General features: G+C 37.3%; 1 protein-coding gene and 1 pseudogene across 7 annotated transcripts in view; both read left to right on the top strand.

Moving 5' to 3' along the window:
* Positions 1-21,864, top strand: part of CNOT4 (CCR4-NOT transcription complex subunit 4) — a 141,614-nt gene that overhangs the window by 73,661 nt on the left and 46,089 nt on the right. For 4 of the 7 annotated variants that reach the window (XM_077770673.1, XM_077770676.1, XM_077770678.1 and 1 more), the window contains exons 4-7: positions 6,041-6,127; positions 7,093-7,194; positions 7,908-8,033; positions 11,239-11,372. In XM_077770673.1, coding sequence (XP_077626799.1) covers positions 6,041-6,127; positions 7,093-7,194; positions 7,908-8,033; positions 11,239-11,372 — 449 coding nt within the window. The remainder of the gene's footprint in view (positions 1-6,040; positions 6,128-7,092; positions 7,195-7,907; positions 8,034-11,238; positions 11,373-21,864) is intronic. The other 3 variants (XM_077770675.1, XM_077770677.1, XM_077770679.1) reach the window with 1 other exon arrangement.
* LOC144237003 (signal transducer and activator of transcription 2-like) lies at positions 11,953-20,543 on the top strand (annotated as a pseudogene).

Below are 21,864 nucleotides of genomic sequence, written 5' to 3' on the forward strand. Positions count from 1 at the left end.
GGTTGCGGATGAGAGCTCGTTTTAGGCCTGTGACTCAGCCTCAGCCAGTTCTTTCTTTTTTCTTCTTAATTCCTCAGGCAGGCAGAGTCCCACTTCACCTGTGACCATTTTCCTGCACACCACTATGACTCTGTGCCAGTCTTTTTGTTTTCCCCTTTCAGCTCTGCCTTTGTCTAACTAGAGGGTATTTCTTGCCTCTGCAAATTGTTTACTTTATACTGTCTCTGTTTACTCCTGCTGATCTTATTGATTAGAGTCCACTTTTGCATTTCTGAAACTGGTATTCCAGTAAGTGAATGGAACTTTTATTTTGATTTGACAACTCTTAGATGTGTATATACTTGATTGTGTTAACACATCCTGTGCCCTGTCACCTATAGTACTGGAAGCATGTAGGGAGCAGTGCCCAAAAGCTGGCTAAAATGAAGCCATAGTCTCAGTCTGGTGTTTGGATTATAGGTTCTCTGCCTCCTCTTTGTATTCTGTGATTTGTTTTTATGTACTTACAGAGATTTCTTATTTCCACTTCAAAACATGACTCCAGTAGCTTTAATCTGAAGAATGATTACACAGAAAGAAATTAATCTAGGTGGTGACTAGTGAGAGAGAGCACCTTATCATGAATCTCAATGTACCTTTAAAAACAATCACTCTACTGGCTTTATACTTTTGAAATCATTGTTGCTTGGTGAGAAGACACTGAACTTTTTTTAACATTGGTTTCCTTTCATTCATTTCACTTGAAACCCTAGGAGGACCAAAGACCAGTGTTTTATTAATTCAATCCTACCATTTCTAAACAATAATATCTTAACACAGTCTCTTAATTTATGTGTATAATCTTTTCAGTTTGGAAAACTTAAAGTTAGCTTTATTAGAAAACTTGAAGTTTCTGATTGCTAGTGTAACTTTTAGGTTAAAGGAGATTCCTATTTACTTATATTTGGATAATGAACAATTTGGTATGTGACTGAATTCTTTTTTTATTTAATTTTTTAAATGCTTATTTATTTTTGAGACAGAGACAGAGCACAAGGGGGAAGGCAGAGAGAGGGGGGGACACACAGAATCTGAAGCAGGCTCCTGTCTCCGAACTATCAACACAGAGCCCAACATGGGGCTCAAACTCACCCAGGATCATGACCTGAACCGAAGTTGGATGCTTAACCAACCGAGCCACCCAGGCGCCCCATATTTGACTGAATTCTGATTACCAGGAGAGTTTAGGAAAAATTCAAGCTTATTTTGAAAATAATTTTTGGGCATCAAAAACTGAATACTACAATTGATTGTCAAATGTATGCACTTATTGATAGAAGATACGGTAGATAGTTAGAGGTAGTGATTAAAGATAATTATCTTCAAAATTCTAAAATTTTAGATTTGCTGGACCCTGATTCATTGATTTTCTAAATTAACTCCTGAATACTTACCATGTTTTAGATACTTTGATGTTGGAGATAAAGTAGTTTAGCAAGCCAGACACAGTCTCTACTCTTTTAATTAACTAATTGTTGGGAAGACAGAATTTAAGTACTTGTCAGTGTGCTAAGCATTTATAAACAGAGAAGTACAGAGTTTGGGAGGAACATATAACAGTAGGGAACTTGGCTAGTATAGAGATCCACAAAAAAGCCTTCCTGAGGGAAGGGTAATTAAGAATTACTAGGGATTGGCTAGGCTGCTGAGAAGGACAGGAGTGTCCCAGGTATGTAGTGATCTGAGAGAGCAGCTTGTGTGAGGAACTTAAACACTTTAAAGACAAAACCATGTTATTTTACAAATGAAAAGTTAAGGCATAGGAAAGTTAAGTGACTTGCCTAAGATCACACAGCTATTTCATAGCAGAGTCAGAACTAGGAACTCCCCGCCCCACCTTCCAATTCCCTGGTCTTAAAGGTCCTATTCCAGTGTATTTTACACTGATGATTGGTCTGTTGTTCATCCATTCCTTTATTTAGTCATTCATCCTTCTGTCTGCTTACCACGGTTTTGATTTTCTCTGTAGTGTCCGTGAACACTTGAGTGTTCCCAAAGAATATATAGAAAGACAGTATATTAAGTTATGATTAAAAATTTTTTTTTAAGGGGTGCCTGAGTGGCTCAGTCGGTTAAGCGTCCGACTTCGGCTCAGGTCATGATCTCACGGTTCGTGGGTTCGAGCCCCGCATCGGGCTCTGTGCTGACAGCTAGCTCAGAGCCTAGAGCCTGTTTCAGGTTCTGTGTCTCCCTCTCTCTCTGACCTTCCCCTGCTCATGCTGTCTCTCTCGGTCTCTCTCTCTCAGAAATAAATAAAACATAAAAAAAACTTAAAATATTTTTTAAATGTTTATATTTAAGAAAGAGACAGAGAACGAGCAGGGGAGGGGCAGAGAGAGAGGGAGACACAGAATCCGAAGCAGGCTCCAGGCTCTGAGCTGTCAGCACAGAGCCTGACTCAGGGCTCAAAATCACAAGCTGTGAGATCATGACCTGAGCTGAAGTCGGATGCTTAACTTACTGAGCCACCCAGGCACCCCTAGAGGAAGACATTTTAAACATTTGGCATGCCATTGGGCATTTATCATTCTGTCATGTAGCCTTTTATATTCTATGTTAGTATTAACGCTGGCTCTCTGTGAAGCACTTGTATGACATTCAGTGTGTGGATACTGTGGTGATATGCAGGGTGCTCTGCCTCTTCCCCATACTGCTTATTCACTAAAATACTGTTTTGCTAGTTGTAGGTTTATGTAGAATTAGAATGTTTAACTTAATATAGAAAGCTTAAATTATTTGCATTTCCCTTGCCTGGACAAGCCATTTCTTATCAGCCATAGGTCATTTGCTAATAACTCTGAGGCCCACTAGTGTTCTTTATCCATGTAATTATTTTTGTTCAGTGTTAAAGTAGTTCCATTTTTTAGTAAGCATTTACTGGGTGCCTCCAGTGTGCTGGGCAGCATATAAGATACCTGAGTATACAGCAATACAGAGGGAGGCCCTGCTTACTGTCCAACAGTCACTGTGCTGGGAGTAGTCCTGTGTGTTGTGGAGACGCCGGAGAGAGCACCTGATCTTGCTGGGGAGGTGTGTACCCTTCTCCTGTCTTTGGGGAAAGTGCTTCTGGCACAGGAACCATACAGATGCCTCTGGATAAGAAAGGTCTCTGTCTGCAAGTGATTTGTCTGGCTGGAAGGTGAGAGTGCAGTGGTGATTATGAGGCTGGCAAGGTGAGCAGTAACAGATGATGAAGGGCTTTCTGACCACACTAAGGAGTTTGCACTTTATCCTAAGGGCAGTGGGAACCTATTGACTTTTCTTAAGAACAGAGTGACATGGCTAGATTTGTGCTTTGAAAATAATCATTCTGGCTCCAATGTGACATGTCAGTGTGATTATATACACATCTTATGTCGTATTGAAGGTGTTAAACCCAAATATTGACCAGAAACTATTTCCATAAGCCAGTGATTTTCAACCTTATCAGAACCAGTAACGATTTTTAAAAAAACACTTTATTACACTTTTTGACTTTCATGAAGTAAAGAAATAAAAGTATTAAAGGGAAAATAATTACAAAAGGACTATTTCTACATGTAAAACTCGGTTATCATTACTCTAGGACCTTGCTATTCAAGGTGCAGCTTCTTGGCTCGTAGCATTAGTATCACCTGGGTGCTTACCATGTAAACTCAGGCCCTGCCTCAGAGCTCCTGGATCCAAATACACAGTTTAACTAGATCCTCAGATGATTTATATGCCTATTCAGGTTTGGGACATACTATTTTTAAGTATATAATGAAATAGTAAGATGCTTACATCTTTTTGTAGAATCACTGTGGATGTGACGCCCACAATGCAGATTGTTACAGGTATCTATGTTGGCAGCTGAGATACTGCCAACTGAAATACCAATGATGTGAATTTTCTGAAACAACTCTTAGTATAATTCCAATTAAAGCATTTGTAGTCTTCCCTGAACTACATAATATTTCCTTTCCTGTAAATTTAATGTAAAAACTTTAGGGAACTATTTTAGTTTATATATAATGTGGAATTTGTTTCTGGATTCATTGAATTGTACATAGGCTTCTCAGCTACGTGAATGTCTTATAGGACATTCAACAATCATGCAGGACAATTCTTTTTTTTTTTAATATTTTTATTTATTTCCAGGAGAGAGAGAGAGAGACAGCGTGAGCAGGGGAGGGTCAGAGAGAGGGGGAGACACAGACTCTGAAACAGGCTCCAGGCTCTGTGCTGGCAGTCAGCACAGAGCCCGACGCGGGGCTCGAACCCACGAACCGCGAGATCATGACCTAAGCGAAAGTCGGACGCTTAACCGACTAAGCCACCCAGGCGCCCCAGGACAATTCTTCATCTTACAGGGCTAGCCTGACATTGTAAGCCATTCTTGGTTCCCATGCTCTGAATATAAGCACTGACTCCCAGTCATTCTGACAACCTCCCCCAAGAAAAACTCCCATAGATTTTTAAAAATGCTCCCTTAAACGCTGCCTTCGTTGAGAGCTACTACCCGAAACTCAGATGTGATTTGAGATGCTGATGCAGCATAAACTGACCAGTGTGAACCTTTGAAGCAGGTATTTTGGCTGTGGAGCCCTTTGCTGAGTTGGTATGCATCCAGCTGGAATAGTGAATGCAGTTCTACACTCTGCCGGCCAGGAAGCTTTTGAAAATAAACTATTTCCCCGCTCCTCGGCTCTGAGACTTTACTGTGTACACCCTCAGGATCATTGCCTTCACCCTTTAATAGTCTCATATGTCTTGGGGGGTTTGGTGGGAAAAAAAATTGAAAACCAATAGTGTCATCTCATAATCCATTAAAATTGGCTATAGAAAACATAAGAGCCCTATACTTAAAGGAACCTGAAGTAAAATATGGTAAAAATAATTATGTTAATTAAGTTGGAAACTGTTAGGAATTTATTATACCTCAACCATAGACAGTTTCACAAAGCCTTGATTCTGTCACATGCAGAACATATTAGCTAAGTTGTAAGCATGTGAGAATGTTACCAAATTAAGAGTGTTTGGAAAGAATACTTTGCACACACTTGGACAGGTACACACCGAAAACTTCCTTGAGAGAGAGCTTGCTATTTGTGGAGATTTTAGGAATAGTAGGTCTATAGATAAATTCTAGGAAAAGAACCAAATTTAATTTTAAAGTAGTTAGAAATTATGGGAGAGGTTTTTATATCAGGTTACATATTGGTCAGATTAACCAAGGTCAAGTAAGTCTGTAAGTAAAGTTAAATGACTGCAGATTGTGATCACAAAGTAACGAAGGTGGCATAAGTATAAAGGCAGATAACTACCAAGAAGTTACCAGGTAATAGAGAAATGTATAAATTTGTTTCCTTCATTTTTTTCCCATCACCCCATGTATGTTATTTACCAGACAAAGAGTGAGGGAAAAAAAAGGAGATAATCAAGAAACAGTAAAGGCAACACAAAATAAGTACACACATGCAGTGATATATCATGAAGCTTAGAAGGTTGAGGAACATTGTTACCATATTTGCAATTTGTAGTTTTAATGTAACATATCAAATCTTATATACAGTAGATTTAAAAGAGTAAAGACTATCTCTACTTATGTCTGTTCTTGAGTTTTTGTCTCTGTTTAATACATAGTTATTTTGGTCATTGTTTTGAGAATTACTTTTTTATATGGATCATCTATTAATGAAAATGTGGTTAAGGTGTTTGATCGTTTTGGTATTTAAGAATACTGTACAGGTATGGTTTCATGGATTATTGGTGCAGATGCTAGAACATACTGGGTAATACCAAACCTAGTGAGTCTAAGTTTCCATATAGTGGGTCAATAAAAAATAGCTTTTAGACTCTGTTGATGATAATCCTATAGGTTAACCACAGAAATTGTAAATTAGGAAGTAGTCACATGTATTAGAAAACTTTAAAAATTATTTTCCTTTCACTGAAGAGGGATGGTGTATGTCCCCATTATAAGGATAACATTGATGAAAATGGGGGGACACATTATACCTTTTTTCTTCTTCTTTTTTAGGTTTTAAAACGACCAGAATATTTTGGGAAGTTTGGTAAAATACATAAAGTTGTCATCAATAATAGCACATCATATGCAGGCTCACAGGTAACTGATTATAGGGATTTTTGCCTTTCCTCCCTCTGGTGTGGGCGTGACCTGAGCTGTTCAGAAGGAAAATTCAACTTTTCTTACAAAGCCTGAGGGTCAAGGATTTAAGCAGTGTAGTGCCCTCTGTTGGTGGGGTGGGGGAATTTCTTGTGCTTATTTGACTCTTCAGGACTTAACAGTGAATTGAAAATAAGAGGGAAATACTAAAGCAAAGATTTAGTGTTGGTTTGAGGCGGTAGGGGAGTTGAGTCTATTATCAGAAATTGTAATAATGTGATGATTTCTAATTAATATTTTCAGATACTGAAAACAATAGAGCATCTTTGTTATGCTGGTATTAGCAGATAGAATACTCTTGCAAATTGCATTTATTTAGGGGAGAACTTAATTCGACACAGTGTCTTCAAATTTTTTTTTTAATTTTTTAAAATTTTTTATTTCTGAGAGAGAGAGGAGACAGCGTGAGCAGAGGAGGATCAAAGAGAGAGGGAGACACAGAATCTGATGCAGGCTACAGGCTCTGAGCTAGCTGTCATTACAGAGCCCGATGTGGGACTTGAACCCATGAACTGTGAGATCATGACCTGAGCTGAAGTCGGACACCCAAACGACTGAGCCACCCAGGCGCCCCAAATCTTATTTTCTTCAATCTGACTTTCAAAGTTTACTGTAACCTTGATGAGCCTGTCAGATGACTTTAAAAAAATAAATACCAAGCCAGGAATGATATTTTATCCATATATATTTTAGTCTACTTAAAATCGGATAAAATACATTAAGTATGATTATTTTAAGATGAGCTAGTATATGGTTTAATCAGAGCTACTACTACTTCTAATTATTGTCATTATATTAATGATAGTAGTAGTAAAGGCCTGTAGAATTCCCTAGGCAGGGTGCAAAGGAATTGTTAAAGTTTTCGTTGAGTTTGAAACTGTAGTAACAGTGTGTTTTCACTTTAGGGTCCAAGTGCCAGTGCTTATGTAACCTATATCCGGTCAGAAGACGCTCTCAGAGCCATTCAGTGTGTCAACAATGTGGTAGTAGATGGCAGAACACTTAAGGTAATATGCTCCGCTTGATTTTTTTGTAAGGGGGAAGAGATAAAATGTACTGAGGAGAGGCTAGGATTTGCCTGTTACATTTGAGGGGCCTCTGTTTGAAGATTGCTTCTTCAGAGTATCCGTACTAACTTATGACAGCTAATTTGTTTACTGCCAGATTATGTAGGGTCTTGTTTTACCAGGTAGGAATAAACACATTTATTATTAGGTGATAATCTTTAAAAATCTTCTATATAGGATCTATATACTTATCAGAAAGGATAAGTATAGGATCTATGATACTTACCAGAGAGAGATAATGGTTCTGATTTGTTGTCTTTAAATATTTGAATCAATTCAAGTTTGAATAAGGGTCCCACTAAGCCATGCTATATTATAGTGGAAAAAGGATGCCTTCTTATGAGCAAGTACAGTTACTTGTAAGAAGTTACTACAATGTGGAACAGATTTTGTATATCTTCTCTTCTGATCCTGAGGGATGATTTGGGTACTCAGGTTCTGGAAACCATAGACTGGGGGGTTTTCTTTAGTTCTTCCAAATGAGCATCATTTTTAATAAGTTCTCCTTAGTAATAATTTAGTTTTCTGGTATTCAGAGCCTTGCTTCTTGTTTTGGTTACATCTGTGCCTCATTTTAGGTGAAGTGAAAACACCAAAGATTGAAATGCTCATTGTGTCAATTCACATTTTGGGTCATTCCCTCCCCCCTACAGGCATCTCTAGGTACAACAAAATACTGCAGTTACTTCTTAAAGAATATGCAGTGTCCGAAGCCTGACTGCATGTATCTACATGAATTGGGGGATGAGGCGGCCAGCTTCACAAAAGAGGAAATGCAGGTAGTAAATTAATGTGAATTATAAACTTTGCAGAAAAGGGAGTATTTTTCTTTATAAGTTAAAATTACAAATGCAAAAACGAGGGATTTTTTAAAAATTGTTATTAAAGCAGCATTTTCCAAACAGTGTTCCATGGAATGTCAGCTCTACAAAATATTGTAAAAAAAAAAAAAAAAAAAAAAAAAAAAAAAAAAAAAAAAAAAGGGGATAAAAAAAAAAAAAAANTAAAAACGGGTAGGTAAGTCCATTAAGTTTGAAAGTGCTAGATTAATGATGATAAATAGGTTTCTTTCTTGTAGGACTTCTCAGAGTCTTAAAAATGCTAATACATATCCAGGAAGGCAATGTACATTCGGAACTTAATTGACCAATGAAGGCATTTCAGTAAATGCCTCTTTAGGTGGAATATCAGCAAAATGAAAGCTAAGTGGCTTATTGTAATTATGAGGTTTTTCCTTCTTAATTTCTACTCATTATGGAACATGCTAGATAATAATAACCTATCGAATGTTGCTGATAAGCTAACATTTTTATGAAATGATCCTCCCCATGAAAGTGTACACTGAGTCAGTGTCATGAATTGAAGGGTTTTTCATCTCATGTTCTTTTTTCGATTTCCTATTCTCTAGTCTCCTTTCAATTTGTAGTATAAACATGCCTTTACAAGTAAAAATGTTGACCATATGCATATTAAGTGAGGATGATACCGAAGCACAATACTGCACTTCCCTCTTGTAGCATATGACTTCAGGTTGTTGCTGCGGACTTGTGCAGGAATATACTTCTCATTTAGAAGGTGGGGGGTGGTGGCATTGATTGCCAACTTTGATTATCTAGGTAAAACTAGAGAAAGTCTAGTAGGGTCGCCTTTAAGAGCCAGTTGTTAAATTTTACCACCCTTATTTGGAGTTCCTATAGATTAAGTCCCATTGTAATCAATTCATTGGAATTTCTTGATAGTATTTCTTTATGATCCCAAAACTGTTAAAAATAAGGTCTTCGTGATATTTAATAGGGACACATGACTTCTTATCTAATAAATACTTCTTAATTTTTTTCCTTTTTTTTTGATAAAACCTTCTTGGATAAAATCTAAAGTTGAACCATTTCAAACTAAATTTTTACAAGTAGAAAATATGCATTACTTACGCTACTATTGCAATGAAAATCTCTGTCGAAAGAGTTTCTAGGCCTTTGTTGATCTCTTTTTTGAGTATTATTGAATTATAAATGAAGATGGATAGGTAGTTCCTTGGAACTTATTTGTAATCAGATTTAACCTGTCTCTGTGGACTGCCCCTCTAGAATCGAGTATTAGTTTCAGCTCTAAGTTGCTAATAAAAGCCATAATATCTCCCAAAGTATTGATTGTAGAAAAAAATTTCAAAGCTTTTCATGTTTTAAAGATGTAAAATCCACATCTGACTGTATTTTTTCTTAATAATTTAAAACTCATGTTGTTGTCATGAATTCATCTGTTGTGTTTATGTGAGTTTAAAATTAATTTGAAAGGAGTTTTCTTTATTAAAACACTTCCTCTATATACAAATGAAATTTGAGTGCATTATATCATGGTACACATCAGATCTTCCCTTGTTACTGCATAATTCAAAGCTTAGTACCTTATGAAACATTTATAGATCCATTTGAAACAGGCAGGAGCCCCTCTCAGAACAGGGAACGATGTGGGGCACCTGGGCGGCTCAGTTATTTGAGTGTCAGACTCTTGATTTTGGCTCAGGTCATGATCTCATGGTTTGCGAGATCAAGCCCCCATCACGCTCTGTCCTGAAAGCTTGGTGCCTGCTTCCGATTCTCTCTCTCCCTCTCTCTGTCCCTTCCCCCTTGTCGCGCTCGCGCTGTCTCTGTCTCTCTCTGTGTCTCTCTCGGGAATGATAAGTCGTGCAGGATATATGATACAGTCATACTCGATTAGATGATATTGCCCTTGCTTGTTTTAATTGTTTTGTTTTTGTTTTGATCTGTCCTGTATTGGGTTTGGTTTTCCCATAACATCTAGTTAGACCACACTTTTAAAATAAGTAATCTTGAAGGTAAGTAAAAATTTCATTTCAGTCATGATATACATATAAATGGTAAAAAGTTATTCAGAATAATTTCATTGTGATTTATACTTGTGTCTGACTAGTTTTCCAGAAAGTCTTTCCCTAATTTCTCCCAAAACGTTTGTGTCATTGTCTTCCGATATACTGCTACCAACTACAGTAAATATAGATTTCTCTTTATTTTGTATAGAGCAGTGATCTGCAGCCTTTTTCTGTAAAGGGCCAGTCGGTAAACATTTTAGGCTTTCTGAGCCAGATGGTCTCTGTAGCAAATACTCAATTCTTCTGTTATAGCAGAAAACAGCCACAGACAGCAAATAAGTGACGGTTCCAATAAAATTTGTCTGGAGTTTAAAATATATTAATCTTTATGTAAAAACAAATTAATGGAATTTTTACTTAGTGTCAAGATAATGAAAAATGTAGTAAGACTCTTTATCTGTGTATTATTTACAGTATTAGTATCATTTTGGGGGGGGGTTGGATTTTTTTGTTGTTTTTAAATGTTAATTTTTTTTGAGAGGGAGAGAGAAAGAGCGCACAAGTGAGGGTGGGGCAGAGAGGGAGAGAGAAAATACCAAGCAGGGCTCCATGCTCTCAGCTCAGTGCCTGATGCAGGGCTTGAACTCATGAACTGTGAGATCATGACCTGAGCTGAAATCAAGTGTCAGATGCTGAACCAACTGAGCCACCCATACGCCCTTAGAGTGTTAGTCTCTTTTAAAAAGATAGATGAATTACTTTTGGTGATCTTCAGAAAGTTCTCGAGTGGTCTGTTAAAAGACTTCATTCATATATGAAAGATGGCAAAATAGGTTTAAAAGGGACTCTAGTTTTTTGAGGTATTAAAAATGTTTTCTGTTAATATGCTTTTTTGCACAATAAAGTGGTTGCTGAAATGCCTTAATTAATGGTATATATATATGTATGGTGTGTATATATATATAAAACGTACTTTGTTGGGAAGAACTTTCATTGGTCTCGTGGTTCTGTGGCATCATCCTCACGAGGTTCTCCAATGCCATGACAAACTTCCACATGTTGTATTTAGGATTTCTTAAATAATTTGCAAGTAAGTTATTATTTTTTAGCTGCCATTCTATGAGCCCCACTGCAGTTTTCATTTCTTCTTTCATTAGGCGGGTAAACACCAAGAATATGAACAGAAACTACTTCAAGAATTATATAAATTAAACCCCAATTTTCTTCAACTGTCTACGGGTTCAGTTGATAAGAATAAGAACAAAGTGACACCACTGCAGAGGTATGATACGTAAGTACCGATATTAGTGTGATCAGACACCTTACCTTCATGTCTGTCCATCTTCTCTTTTCATCCTACATCTTCTTCCGGCAGAATCCTTCTTGACAGTGTCTATCATTTGTGCACAGTTGTTGCCACTATATAGGAAATGTTGAGTCACAGGTTCTGGGTTTGAATATTTGCTGCCTGCTGCTCCCTGGTAACCCATCAGATGAGCCTCTTGATGGCTACCCCTTTGCGTTGATTTGCAGACTGCCCTGGACCCTGAGAACACCCTCCTTGCAGAAAAGGAAATTAAGGGATGTTGGTTATTGAAAGGCTCCTATTTACATAATTAAGGTTTCCCTCCTGATACCATGAGGAGGAAAATACTGTAAAAGGAAGAGTGGGAGTTACCTGAAGCATTGTATGTTGGGGACACAAATATTTGTGGTTTTCTAGTTGCAGAAATCACTAAAGTCTTATGTTCTCTAAATGAGAAGGATTCAGAATCATATTCATCTTAGAAAACAGCTTATTTTGTGTAGACCTGTGTTATGTCAATGTTTAAATAAACTTACAGTCTTAGGTACTGAGTCTCATTCTGATAATGGTGATCTTCACATTTTGGGTTATATTCGGTTGTGGCCTGTCAGAAAATGGTATGATTAATAAAAACAATAATCTTGGGGTTGTACTCTATCCTGAATGTACCTTAAGTTTGGTGTGTTAGGGTCTTGTTAATTTTCTCTTAATTTGGTAAGTTTAATTTTCATAAAATGAATTCATTTAAAGTAAATAGCTATAATTAATTTATATATGTTGATTTTCTTTTAAAAAAAATTATACCAAAGTTAAATTTGTCTAAGTGATATGCTAAATGTTTGCTTGTTGCTTGTTATAGTCCAGCATCTATTTAGCACTAAAATAATGTAAGGGCCATTTTCCAAAAGTAGCTAATGATAACTACATGCATTGTTGTCAGGTCAGTTTCTTCCAATGCGTACTCTTGTACTTAAATTCTTGAAGTCTTCATTAAGTTTATTCACTTTGATAGTAAGGATTATTTAAAAGGCTATTCAAATTTGTTTATATGAACACATATGCACATGTATGTACATGTGTATAAATCTATATAACCAAGGCTACAGAACAAAACGTACAATTACTGTATAAGTAAACTCTTGTGAAATTTGTGTCTATCAAAGCTAAGAATAAAAGCTGAGTCCAAAAGAAATCTTAACTGGGATGATAAGCTTTGACCCTTTCCATTGATCTTTTTGTGCCAACTCCTTTCTATCCCTGTATGTTTATTTTATTATGAACCATATTCTATTCCTTACCTCATTGGTTGCTAACTCTGTAGTGCTTCATATAAGAATGGGGTTATTATAGTAAAAATTTATTTCAGATGCTTTTAACATTTATGTACCTCATTGTTCTCATTAAAAATGTCTTTCTAATTAAAACCATATTCTGGCTTTATAGCCCCTAGAGAATTCAGACCAGAAATTTAAATTTAGACTATCTCTTTGAGAAGTTTTTAATTTCCTGAATATGAAAGTAATACATTTCTACTGAAAGAAATTTGAAAAATAATATAAAAGCATACAGAAGAAAGCAAATATTTTATGTGATCTCAGTACTCAAGACATTTTCACTGAAAATGATTTGGTGTATTTCCTCTCAGTGTGTATTTCTTTGTAGTCCTTTTCCTTCTTGTGAATGTATATATACACAAAACACATTGGTTTGTTATGTTTTAAAACTTAATACCCATTATCATGAATATTTTCCTGTGTCGTGAAAACATAATTTTTTATGGCTGCATGGTATTTCATTATACGTGAGCATTTGAAATTTATTAAATCAACCTGCTGCTGGTGTATATTATTTTCATTTTGGTGCCCTTAATTTATGACACTGTGATGAACTTTTTTTCATACAAACATTTTGGTTATAGCTTTGATGCTCTTAGAAGTAGAACTGCTGAGTCAAAGATTATGAGTGCCTAATTCCTTGAATTGAATATTTATTTCTGCACATTTGCCAATTTGATTAAAAAAAACTGTCTCATTTTAATTTGTATTTGATTAATAGAGCGAATGAACGTTTTATGGATTGTGAATTCATATCTGTTTGTTATGTTTTATTGATGTATTTAAGTGTTTTATGTGCATCATACAGAACTTTCCACAATTAGTTGACCAATCTATTTGTGTTTCAAAATACTTGTTCTGGAAGAATTTATATTCTGCAATATAACATTGAGTGTTCTCAACCATTAGCATGGTATATCTCTAAGTCTTGTGTCTCCTTAGGAAATAATTTTTTGGTGTCTTTTCGCTGTTTTATTGTATTGGATCTCCCACCACCACCTCTTCCTATTTGAGAATTCCTGGGCTAAAAATTAAAGAACAGTGTTAGAAAGTAGTGCTATCAGGAATCCTTGTCTCATTCTTTATGGGGCTGTCTCCCTATTTGACAGGGCTGTCTCCGAGTTTTATTCACTCCTAAGTGTGGTTTTAACCATTTATTTGAGATAACTAGTTTTAATCACAATATGAAAATACCTTGTTATTGAATATTGAGTTTTTTTCCTTTAGATTGAGAGTGAAAATTGAAATTTACCAAATTTTTTGGGGGATTTATAACACGTACTTAGTTTTTCTTTAACTGTGTGTGTGTGTGTGTGTGTGTGTGTGTGTGTGATCAGTTATTAATGGATTTATTAGTATTTTATTGACTTTGCCTTCATATAAAGTGTAGTCAGAGCACATTTATAACTATTTCAGTACCAGGAGAAGAATCACTTTGATGCCATGGAGAAAAAAGAAGAGAAAGGAGACTTAAAACAGTATATTCATTTAATAAGTGCTCAATACCAGTGCTGCTACACCTCAGCTAGGACCAGAATAAATTTTTACATTGTTGCCTGTGCTTTGCATAAGTACAAGATGTAGAAAGGTTTCTTTGGGGGAGGAGGAACAGTTATTTTTTGTTTGTTTAATGCAGGTCTCTGAAATTTAAGGACAGTTGATGGCCCAAGCTACAAGGAGTTGTTATTTTGGGCAGGCTTCTATAGCTTATTTTCCTTCCATTCCAACCCCTGCAAAAGATTAAGTTCACATGACCATCAGTAATACTGAAGGTCTGCTTTGGTCTTCTTTCCACATTGTCGCTAAATTGGGTGTAGTGGTAGGTAGGGCTTTATAGGTAAGTTTTCTTCTTCCCACAGGGAAGACTTGTCACATTAGAAAGATGAACAATATGACTGTTTCCATAGTCCTATCCAAGAGATATCTTTTTCATATTCAAGTTAAGTTGAAATTAAGCTTTCTAGGGAAGAAAGTAAAAGAATGGTTTCTTTTTCTCATGTCATATATGTAGTGAATAGCAGTTTTAGAAAAATTTGTAAGAAAACAAAACCTGGAACCTTATGGATGGACACTAAACCTAAAATGTAGTTTCCTCTTATTTCTAATTAAGCCAAAGTACAAATATTAAGTACAGAATATTTTAGCTACTTAATCCTCACTGAACCCTGACATGATCCTCATACACATATATGTGAAGTTTGTTTTTTTTTTATAGTTGGTCTTACTCCTATTTCACTTAAGTGAACAATAAATTATAAAAGGGTATATGTGTTGTTTGTTCTTACCACTCACCCTATTACACTTTTCAGAATATATCAGATTGAGTGTAGATATGCTACTTTTCTATAATAATAAGTTACTTTAAAATGATTAACACAACTGATGAGAGTGGAGAAGAAAGAAGCCATGCAGTAGTGATGCTTAAGGATTGGGTATTTTAAGTTTGGGACTTTGAAATACCTTTATTTAGGTTGAGAGACTGTGTCGCAGCCAGAAACTGTGAAAGGAATAGTACCTAGATGGGCTGCTATGCCCAGGGACATTGAGTAGGCCTACATAAGCATTTGGGGAACACATTATTGGGTATATAGGTTACTCAAGGGAAATGGATACGAATTGATATTGTGGCTCAGATAAGCCACCATTGAAGGAATGAGGATGGTTCAGCTTTAGACTTAGATGAAAAGTGGGTTGATGTCCTTAGTGTTCATTTAATCTCAGTTGTCTTGTGTGGTAGACCTCGTTGTTATCTTACTGACAAGAAAAGCTGGGACTGGCAAGTCTCAGAGAATTTAAATATGTCACCATTACCCTACACAAATAAGTGATAAACCAGATTCTAACCAGAGCTGCTGCCACTTTCAAGCCCAAGCTCATTTTCTCTCTCTGCCACTGCTCAGTCTAGAAGAAGTGAAATTCTTAAGAGACTTTAAACATGAATCAAACTAATTCACTTCAAGAAGACTATGTCACAACTAATATGTAGTTTGACCTTGAGATCTCTGGTCTCTAAGGCTATTGTCTCAGGATAAATTGGATAGATGATAAATCTAAGGAATGGTATTTTAAGCAAAAGCTTTCCTAAACCACAGTTTGGTGGCAGTAAAGGATAAACTAAAGAAATGGTGAAAGGAAAATTTCTATAGGAATTTGTCAGTTTTTGTTACACCAAAAGAAAATGCATGCGTTTTTAAAATCATAGATGTGTCTTCATTAAAAGTCAAGCATAAGCTCTGATAGACCGAGGGCATACATAGGGTGTCTTCTTGGTTCAGCAGAATGGAGTGATCACTGCATGAATCTTGTTCTCCTACCCTGACATCATTTAGCCAGATAACGATTTAGAAAGGGTATGGCCTGGAGACTTGTATAGAATAGTCTTGGGTAGAGCTTATTAAATAATGAACAGGCTTCAGCACCTTTGTGAACTCTGAAATTTTATCAGATTTTGTGTATGTTTTGCTGGAGAAAGGACCCATGACCTAATAATAGTTATAAATTGCCCTTGTGTGCCGATACTTATAGACAGAAGTGATTTCAGGACTGGTATAAAATAGTGATTCTCAAACTGTGGACAAGTGCCATGAGAGGTGGGCACTTTTTTCTTTTTTTTTTTCTTTTTTTTTTTATAAAATGGACCCCCAGAAAGACATTCCCTCTTTTATAATAGATAAAGATGATTTACAGTTCCCAACTTTTTTTTTTTTGCATGAAACTCATGCACTTGTTTTTGCTACTTACTAAAGATTTACTAAAACTAAAATTATTGGGTTACAAGATTTTCTAACTTTAGTTCTCAGAGTCTTTTTCTTATTTCTCTTAAATTTTATTGCCATTCTGTATTTGGAAATACAAAGTTACTGCACATGTACTACACATACATACTGGAAAACCAGTGAGTGAGTTCTGGTATCTTGTTCCACATAAGTAGAGTATTTTCAAAAAAGAGAGCTGCTGGTATTTTTATCCAGAGGGTGGGGAATGATGAATGTGGGGAGAGAGTTAAAGATAGGGTTGTTGGTGTCCTTATTTCTTAGGAGAAAAGACATCAAATGAGCAATTGTGTATTTAAATTCAACTTAAATATATAATATCTTTTAAAAGATCAACCTTTATTACTGAAATACAAAATTAAAATGAATAGATGGAGACTCTCCTTGCTGCTTTTGAAAGCTGGCCTCACCATGTGATATGTTTAGGATGGTGGATGTTTATCTTTCAGCTTTAATATTAAGAATAATTAATTTTTTGTTATTCATAATCAAAACATTTATTTTCATTCATCATGGTCCGTATATTCTGGAATTATTGAGAACATTCCAATTAAAATCTTATTTTCCAAACTGTCATCAGTCCAGATTATTGACGCATTTTTTTCTTATCATGTTAATAGCTAATTGTGCCACATTATGTAAGATGTGGCCATATTTTAATAGTAAAGTGACACTTCAAATGTTGATGTATATTTGAAGCCTGTATCAAATAAATTCTATAAAGGCAAGCTACCTGTCTATAACTTAAATTTGTTCTTTGCAGTTTATCAGATGTTTATCTCAGTTACTTAAGACTGGCAAGCATGAAAAATTAAAATGAATTATTTTGAATGAATATGGGAATATTTAATTTAGGAGCAATGTAAATAATAGTATTTGTATACACAATAACATGACAGCGAAATTTGGAAATGTCCATTTATGTTGACATTAAATTGTACCTTATTTCCACAGTGCAACCAGATTTAGCACAATCATGGAGACTGTCTTTTCAGTGACAAACAGGAGAACTAGATCTTCTCAGAACTTTTTCTGTCCTACTCCAAGTCCCGGGAAAGGGTCTTTTCTTTGATCTGTCTACCGCGTGACTACTTGTTTTATGTTGTAAATTTTAGAAAGCAGCCAAGAGACTATTTTCAGGAATTTGGTTAGTATCACTACCAAGAAGTAGAAAGTAAGTCAAATTGGGGCTCTGTTTTTGAGGCAAGTTAGAAGCTAGCAAAGTTGGCTGAGCATCTAAAGATTCATACAGTGGTGTAGCTGTGTCACCTGCTTGTAGATAATTGTGAATTGTGGTTTCTTTATCTGTAAAACAGTCTTTAAATTTGGTATTGATGATTCTTTCTAGTAGTAGTGCTCCTCTTCACTTGACTAGTGTAGTAATCACCAGATACCAGGTGTCGCAGTTTAGACTGAATCAGAATCTCCAAAACAGATTCTGGATATATACTCTATATTTCAAAAGTACCAGTGTGTGCGCGCGCGTGCGCGTGCGCGCGCGCGCACACACACACACACACACACACACACACATTTAAGTTTTTAAAAGCTCCATAGTCCAGAACTTTAAAAAAAAAAAAGTCAGTGAGACTCTTTGTATGAAGGTGTTACGTGTTTACGAATTTTCATTTACAGACAGACATTTTACACATAGCATTGCCTTACGGAAATATCTTGATTGTGTTATGAGACCTACCTACCTTTTAGAACTACTTAGTCCCACTTCAATCCAGTAGTTTTCAGTCAGTTGCATGGTATTTACAGACTTCAGGTGTTTGGATTTCTCTTTCTCTCAGCATTATTACTTGGCAACACTGATTCCAAGGCCAACAGGCTATTCTTTGAGTTCTTGGACCAAACGGACTCTGAGTGTACCTGCTGCAGCCAGGACCCGAGTGCTTGTTGCTACAGCAGAACTTGTGAAAATTCTATTGGGACAGTCAGGCCTTTCCTCAGAGCCCTACCCAGTTGGCTGAGATGATGTTTAATCTCTTTAATTCTGATTCAGGCTCAGAGGGCTCAGTTGGAGCAAGGAGAGGCAGACCTCAAAGCACCTGTGGAGAGCCAACAGCAGGAGATTGAATTCTGGAACCTGGAATTAAGGACTGTGATGGTGAAGCTGGTAAATCTATCAGCCAACTGAAAGACCACAAGGATGTCTTTGACTTCCAGTAGAAAACCCAACCCCAGACCAGACATTAGCAGCTTCTAGAGGAAACCCAGTGAACTGGACAAAAGGAGAGAGGAGGTGCTGGGTACCTTTAAAGCACTGCTGGGCTAATTATCTACCTTAATTGAGCCACTGCCAAAGTTGGAGGCATGGAAAATCCAGCAACAAAACGTGCATTGGAGCCCCCCGGACCACAGGTGGAACAGCTGGAGAAATGTTTACGGCTGGAGCAAAGCTGTTGTCTCACCTATATTAGCTGCTGACGGAGCTGAAGGGACTGAGTCATCTGGTTGGCTATCAGGATGACTCTGACCAAAGGTGGACATGCAAAAGGTCCAGTTCACAAAGTTGCTACAGTGTCTGCTTTACAAAGCATTTGTGGTAGAAACCCAGCCTTGCATGCCCCAAACTCCCCACCGGCCCCTCATCTTCAGGTGAGATCCCAGGAAGGCCGTGTGTTACGGACAACAAGTCTCCATTGTAGTCCACAAAAGACTCCACAGAAGTTCTCCTCAGTTACAAGGTCTCCAGAACAACATTCTAACTTCAAGCCAGAAAACTCTGACCCCTGAGTAGGCACAGAGTCAGGGATTAAAGTGTAATTCTGGCTACTCTGACTCTGGTGGAGCAACACTTAGTTGGTTCCAGAAAGGGCAGCAGTAGAGGCTGCTGGTTGCAACAGAGGAACTGTACATTATCACCTTCATGGTTAGATACACCTACCAGGATCTGAAGCAGGAGCTAAAACAGACACCCTTTGTATGATTATTTCTAACATGATCCTACTCAGTTTCTGGGGCCCTTGTTCTCTGGTTCAGTCTGCTTAGCTCAAACCCTCAGAATCGGTTCTTTTCCAGCTCCTCCGCCCAAGCCTTCCTGGAGCTTTTTGGGCTCTGCTCTCTGTTGGCAGTTCCCCTTTCTCTGTTGACCAACAAGACCTTAACCCGGAGTAGCTGAGCATGCTGAGAGACAAGGTGTTTGGTCAAAACGCTAGGATTGAGGATACCTTGTTGTCTTGGGCTGACTTCACTGAGCAAGGGAGCCCCCCAGGCAGTCTCCATTCTGGACATGGTTGAACGAAAATCTGGACCTGGTACATGACCACCTGAAGATTCTGTGGCCACATCATGGACTTTATGAGTTGGAGCTAGGAGTGCTAGCTGCTGAAGAAGACCCATCTTTGATGCTTTTCTAGTACACGTCAGTGAATCTTTGGAAGGGGGCGTTACCCACTGCCGTGTGGCACATCAGGATGGTGATGAGGCCATCTGCTCTCTGCCACCCAACTCCAGGCGGTACTGCAGTCACTCCTGCCGTCTGAACTCATCTACCACTACCAGCTGCTTACTGAGGGAGGATGTACCTGAGGATGTGTTCTCTTTCCTCTCCCCTGAATCTCTCTAGGATGAGGCTTTTGGGTACTACCACCAGGAGAAATTTAATCCTCAGGAACAGAGGAAATACCTGAAACATAGGCCCATTTTGGTGTCTAACAGACAGATTGATGAGCTGCAACAACCACTGGAGCTGAAGCTGGAGCCAGAATTGGACTCATTAGAGCTGAAGCCTAGGATGGCATTAGGGCCAGAGCTAGGCCTGAGGCTGGAGCCACTGCTTCTGGGGCCACAGCACTGGAGCCCACACTAGGCATGGTATCACAGAGTGCCAGACCCAAACCTGGGACCAGAACCGAAGCTGGAACCTATTCTAGAGCCATTCCTAGGGAACCCCAGGAGATAGCTACCCTTGCTCTATGATGTGCTTCTAGTGTAACTTGAGATACAAATGAAAGTGCAGTTCCGTGCATTTTGGTGTTTCCTGCCTGGTTATTTTAGAGGAACAGACTTGGTCAGAAAGAGGCCTTTCTGAACCGAAATAGCTAATAAACTTTGCTGCTGTGGGGTGGGGGTGGGGCAAAAAAAAAAAAACACAGGTTTTTTTTTTGCTTGTTTTTGAATAAAAAAGCCCTGTGTAGTTTATCTTAGTGTACCCAATCTTCTTTCATCTGATATCATTAGGGCTTGGCAATTCAAGACCAGAAAATAGTCCATTTCATGGAGTAGGTCTATTTCTTCCTTATTAAATGTGGTATTTATTAAAGTTTATTTTCCGTTTTTAAACTTCTTGGTATGATAATGGGTAGGTAGATGTTGAACAGGTATTTAATGTGACTATAGCTTAAGCAGAAACAGAGCTTGATGAGAAAGGAAGTTCAACACCTGATGCCAGGGAAGTTGTGGAAACTCTTGTTCATCGTAGCCTTGGGATAACTGTTACCTGTCTAGCCATGAGAGACTCTAGGAGTTCACATTTATTGGAAGAGGGATTTGTAAATATACTTTTCTTTCTTTCTGGATTATACATGCACTTGCAGGGATTCTCCCATCCATATTTTCTACTTTTGCACTGATAGTTGCATTTGTCATGAATGGCAGGTTTAACTGCAGTTGATTTCTTATAGCTCATGTAGGAAATAAAAACAATTTCTAGGTGTATCTTTATTCTTAAAGCTTTTCACCTATTCCTTGAATAGTTAATTTAAAAATAAATTGAATAATATATTAAAATTGAGTGATACATACCTTGCCCCAGTTCTGGCTTTTAGCCTCCATCTTTGGTTTGAGGACACTGATCTAGAAATTTTTAAGCATCTTTGATAAACCTTTCCCGTGTAAAGCATCAAAAGCTATGAATCAGTACTTACAGAACTGCATGGTGGACTGGATGATATAAGATGTCCTCATTAGTCATAATCCAGATATGTTATCAAGATTTATTCTGAATGTAATATTTTTATATATTGTCCTTGACATTAACAAGATTAACCTCATCTGTATCGAATATTATTATTTAGTGCTTTTTAGTAGTGGTGACTGAAAACCTGAACCAAGACCAAGAAAGCAATGTCTTATTTTCAATCTTCTGTTTCTATTATTTCTGCTGCTTCTCACCTTTAAGCATTTATTCTCCTATTATAAGAATAGTGCAGGTCTGAGGAAGATGGTGGGGTAGGTAGCACCAGGAATCTGTTTTCCAAACTGGACAACAATTATACTGGCAGAATCTGTCTGATGTAACTATTTTGGAACTCTGAATTTTGTTGAAGGCTTGCAAATTCCACTCAAAGACTTGGGGTTACTTTTGGTCGGTTTGAGCTCTTAGGCTGGAGCAGCTATTTATCCCCTACCACCAGCACATGA

This window comes from Crocuta crocuta, unplaced genomic scaffold (genome assembly GCF_008692635.1).
Source record: "Crocuta crocuta isolate KB4526 unplaced genomic scaffold, BGI_CrCroc_1.0 scaffold266, whole genome shotgun sequence".
NCBI classification, from domain to species: Eukaryota; Metazoa; Chordata; class Mammalia; order Carnivora; family Hyaenidae; genus Crocuta; species Crocuta crocuta.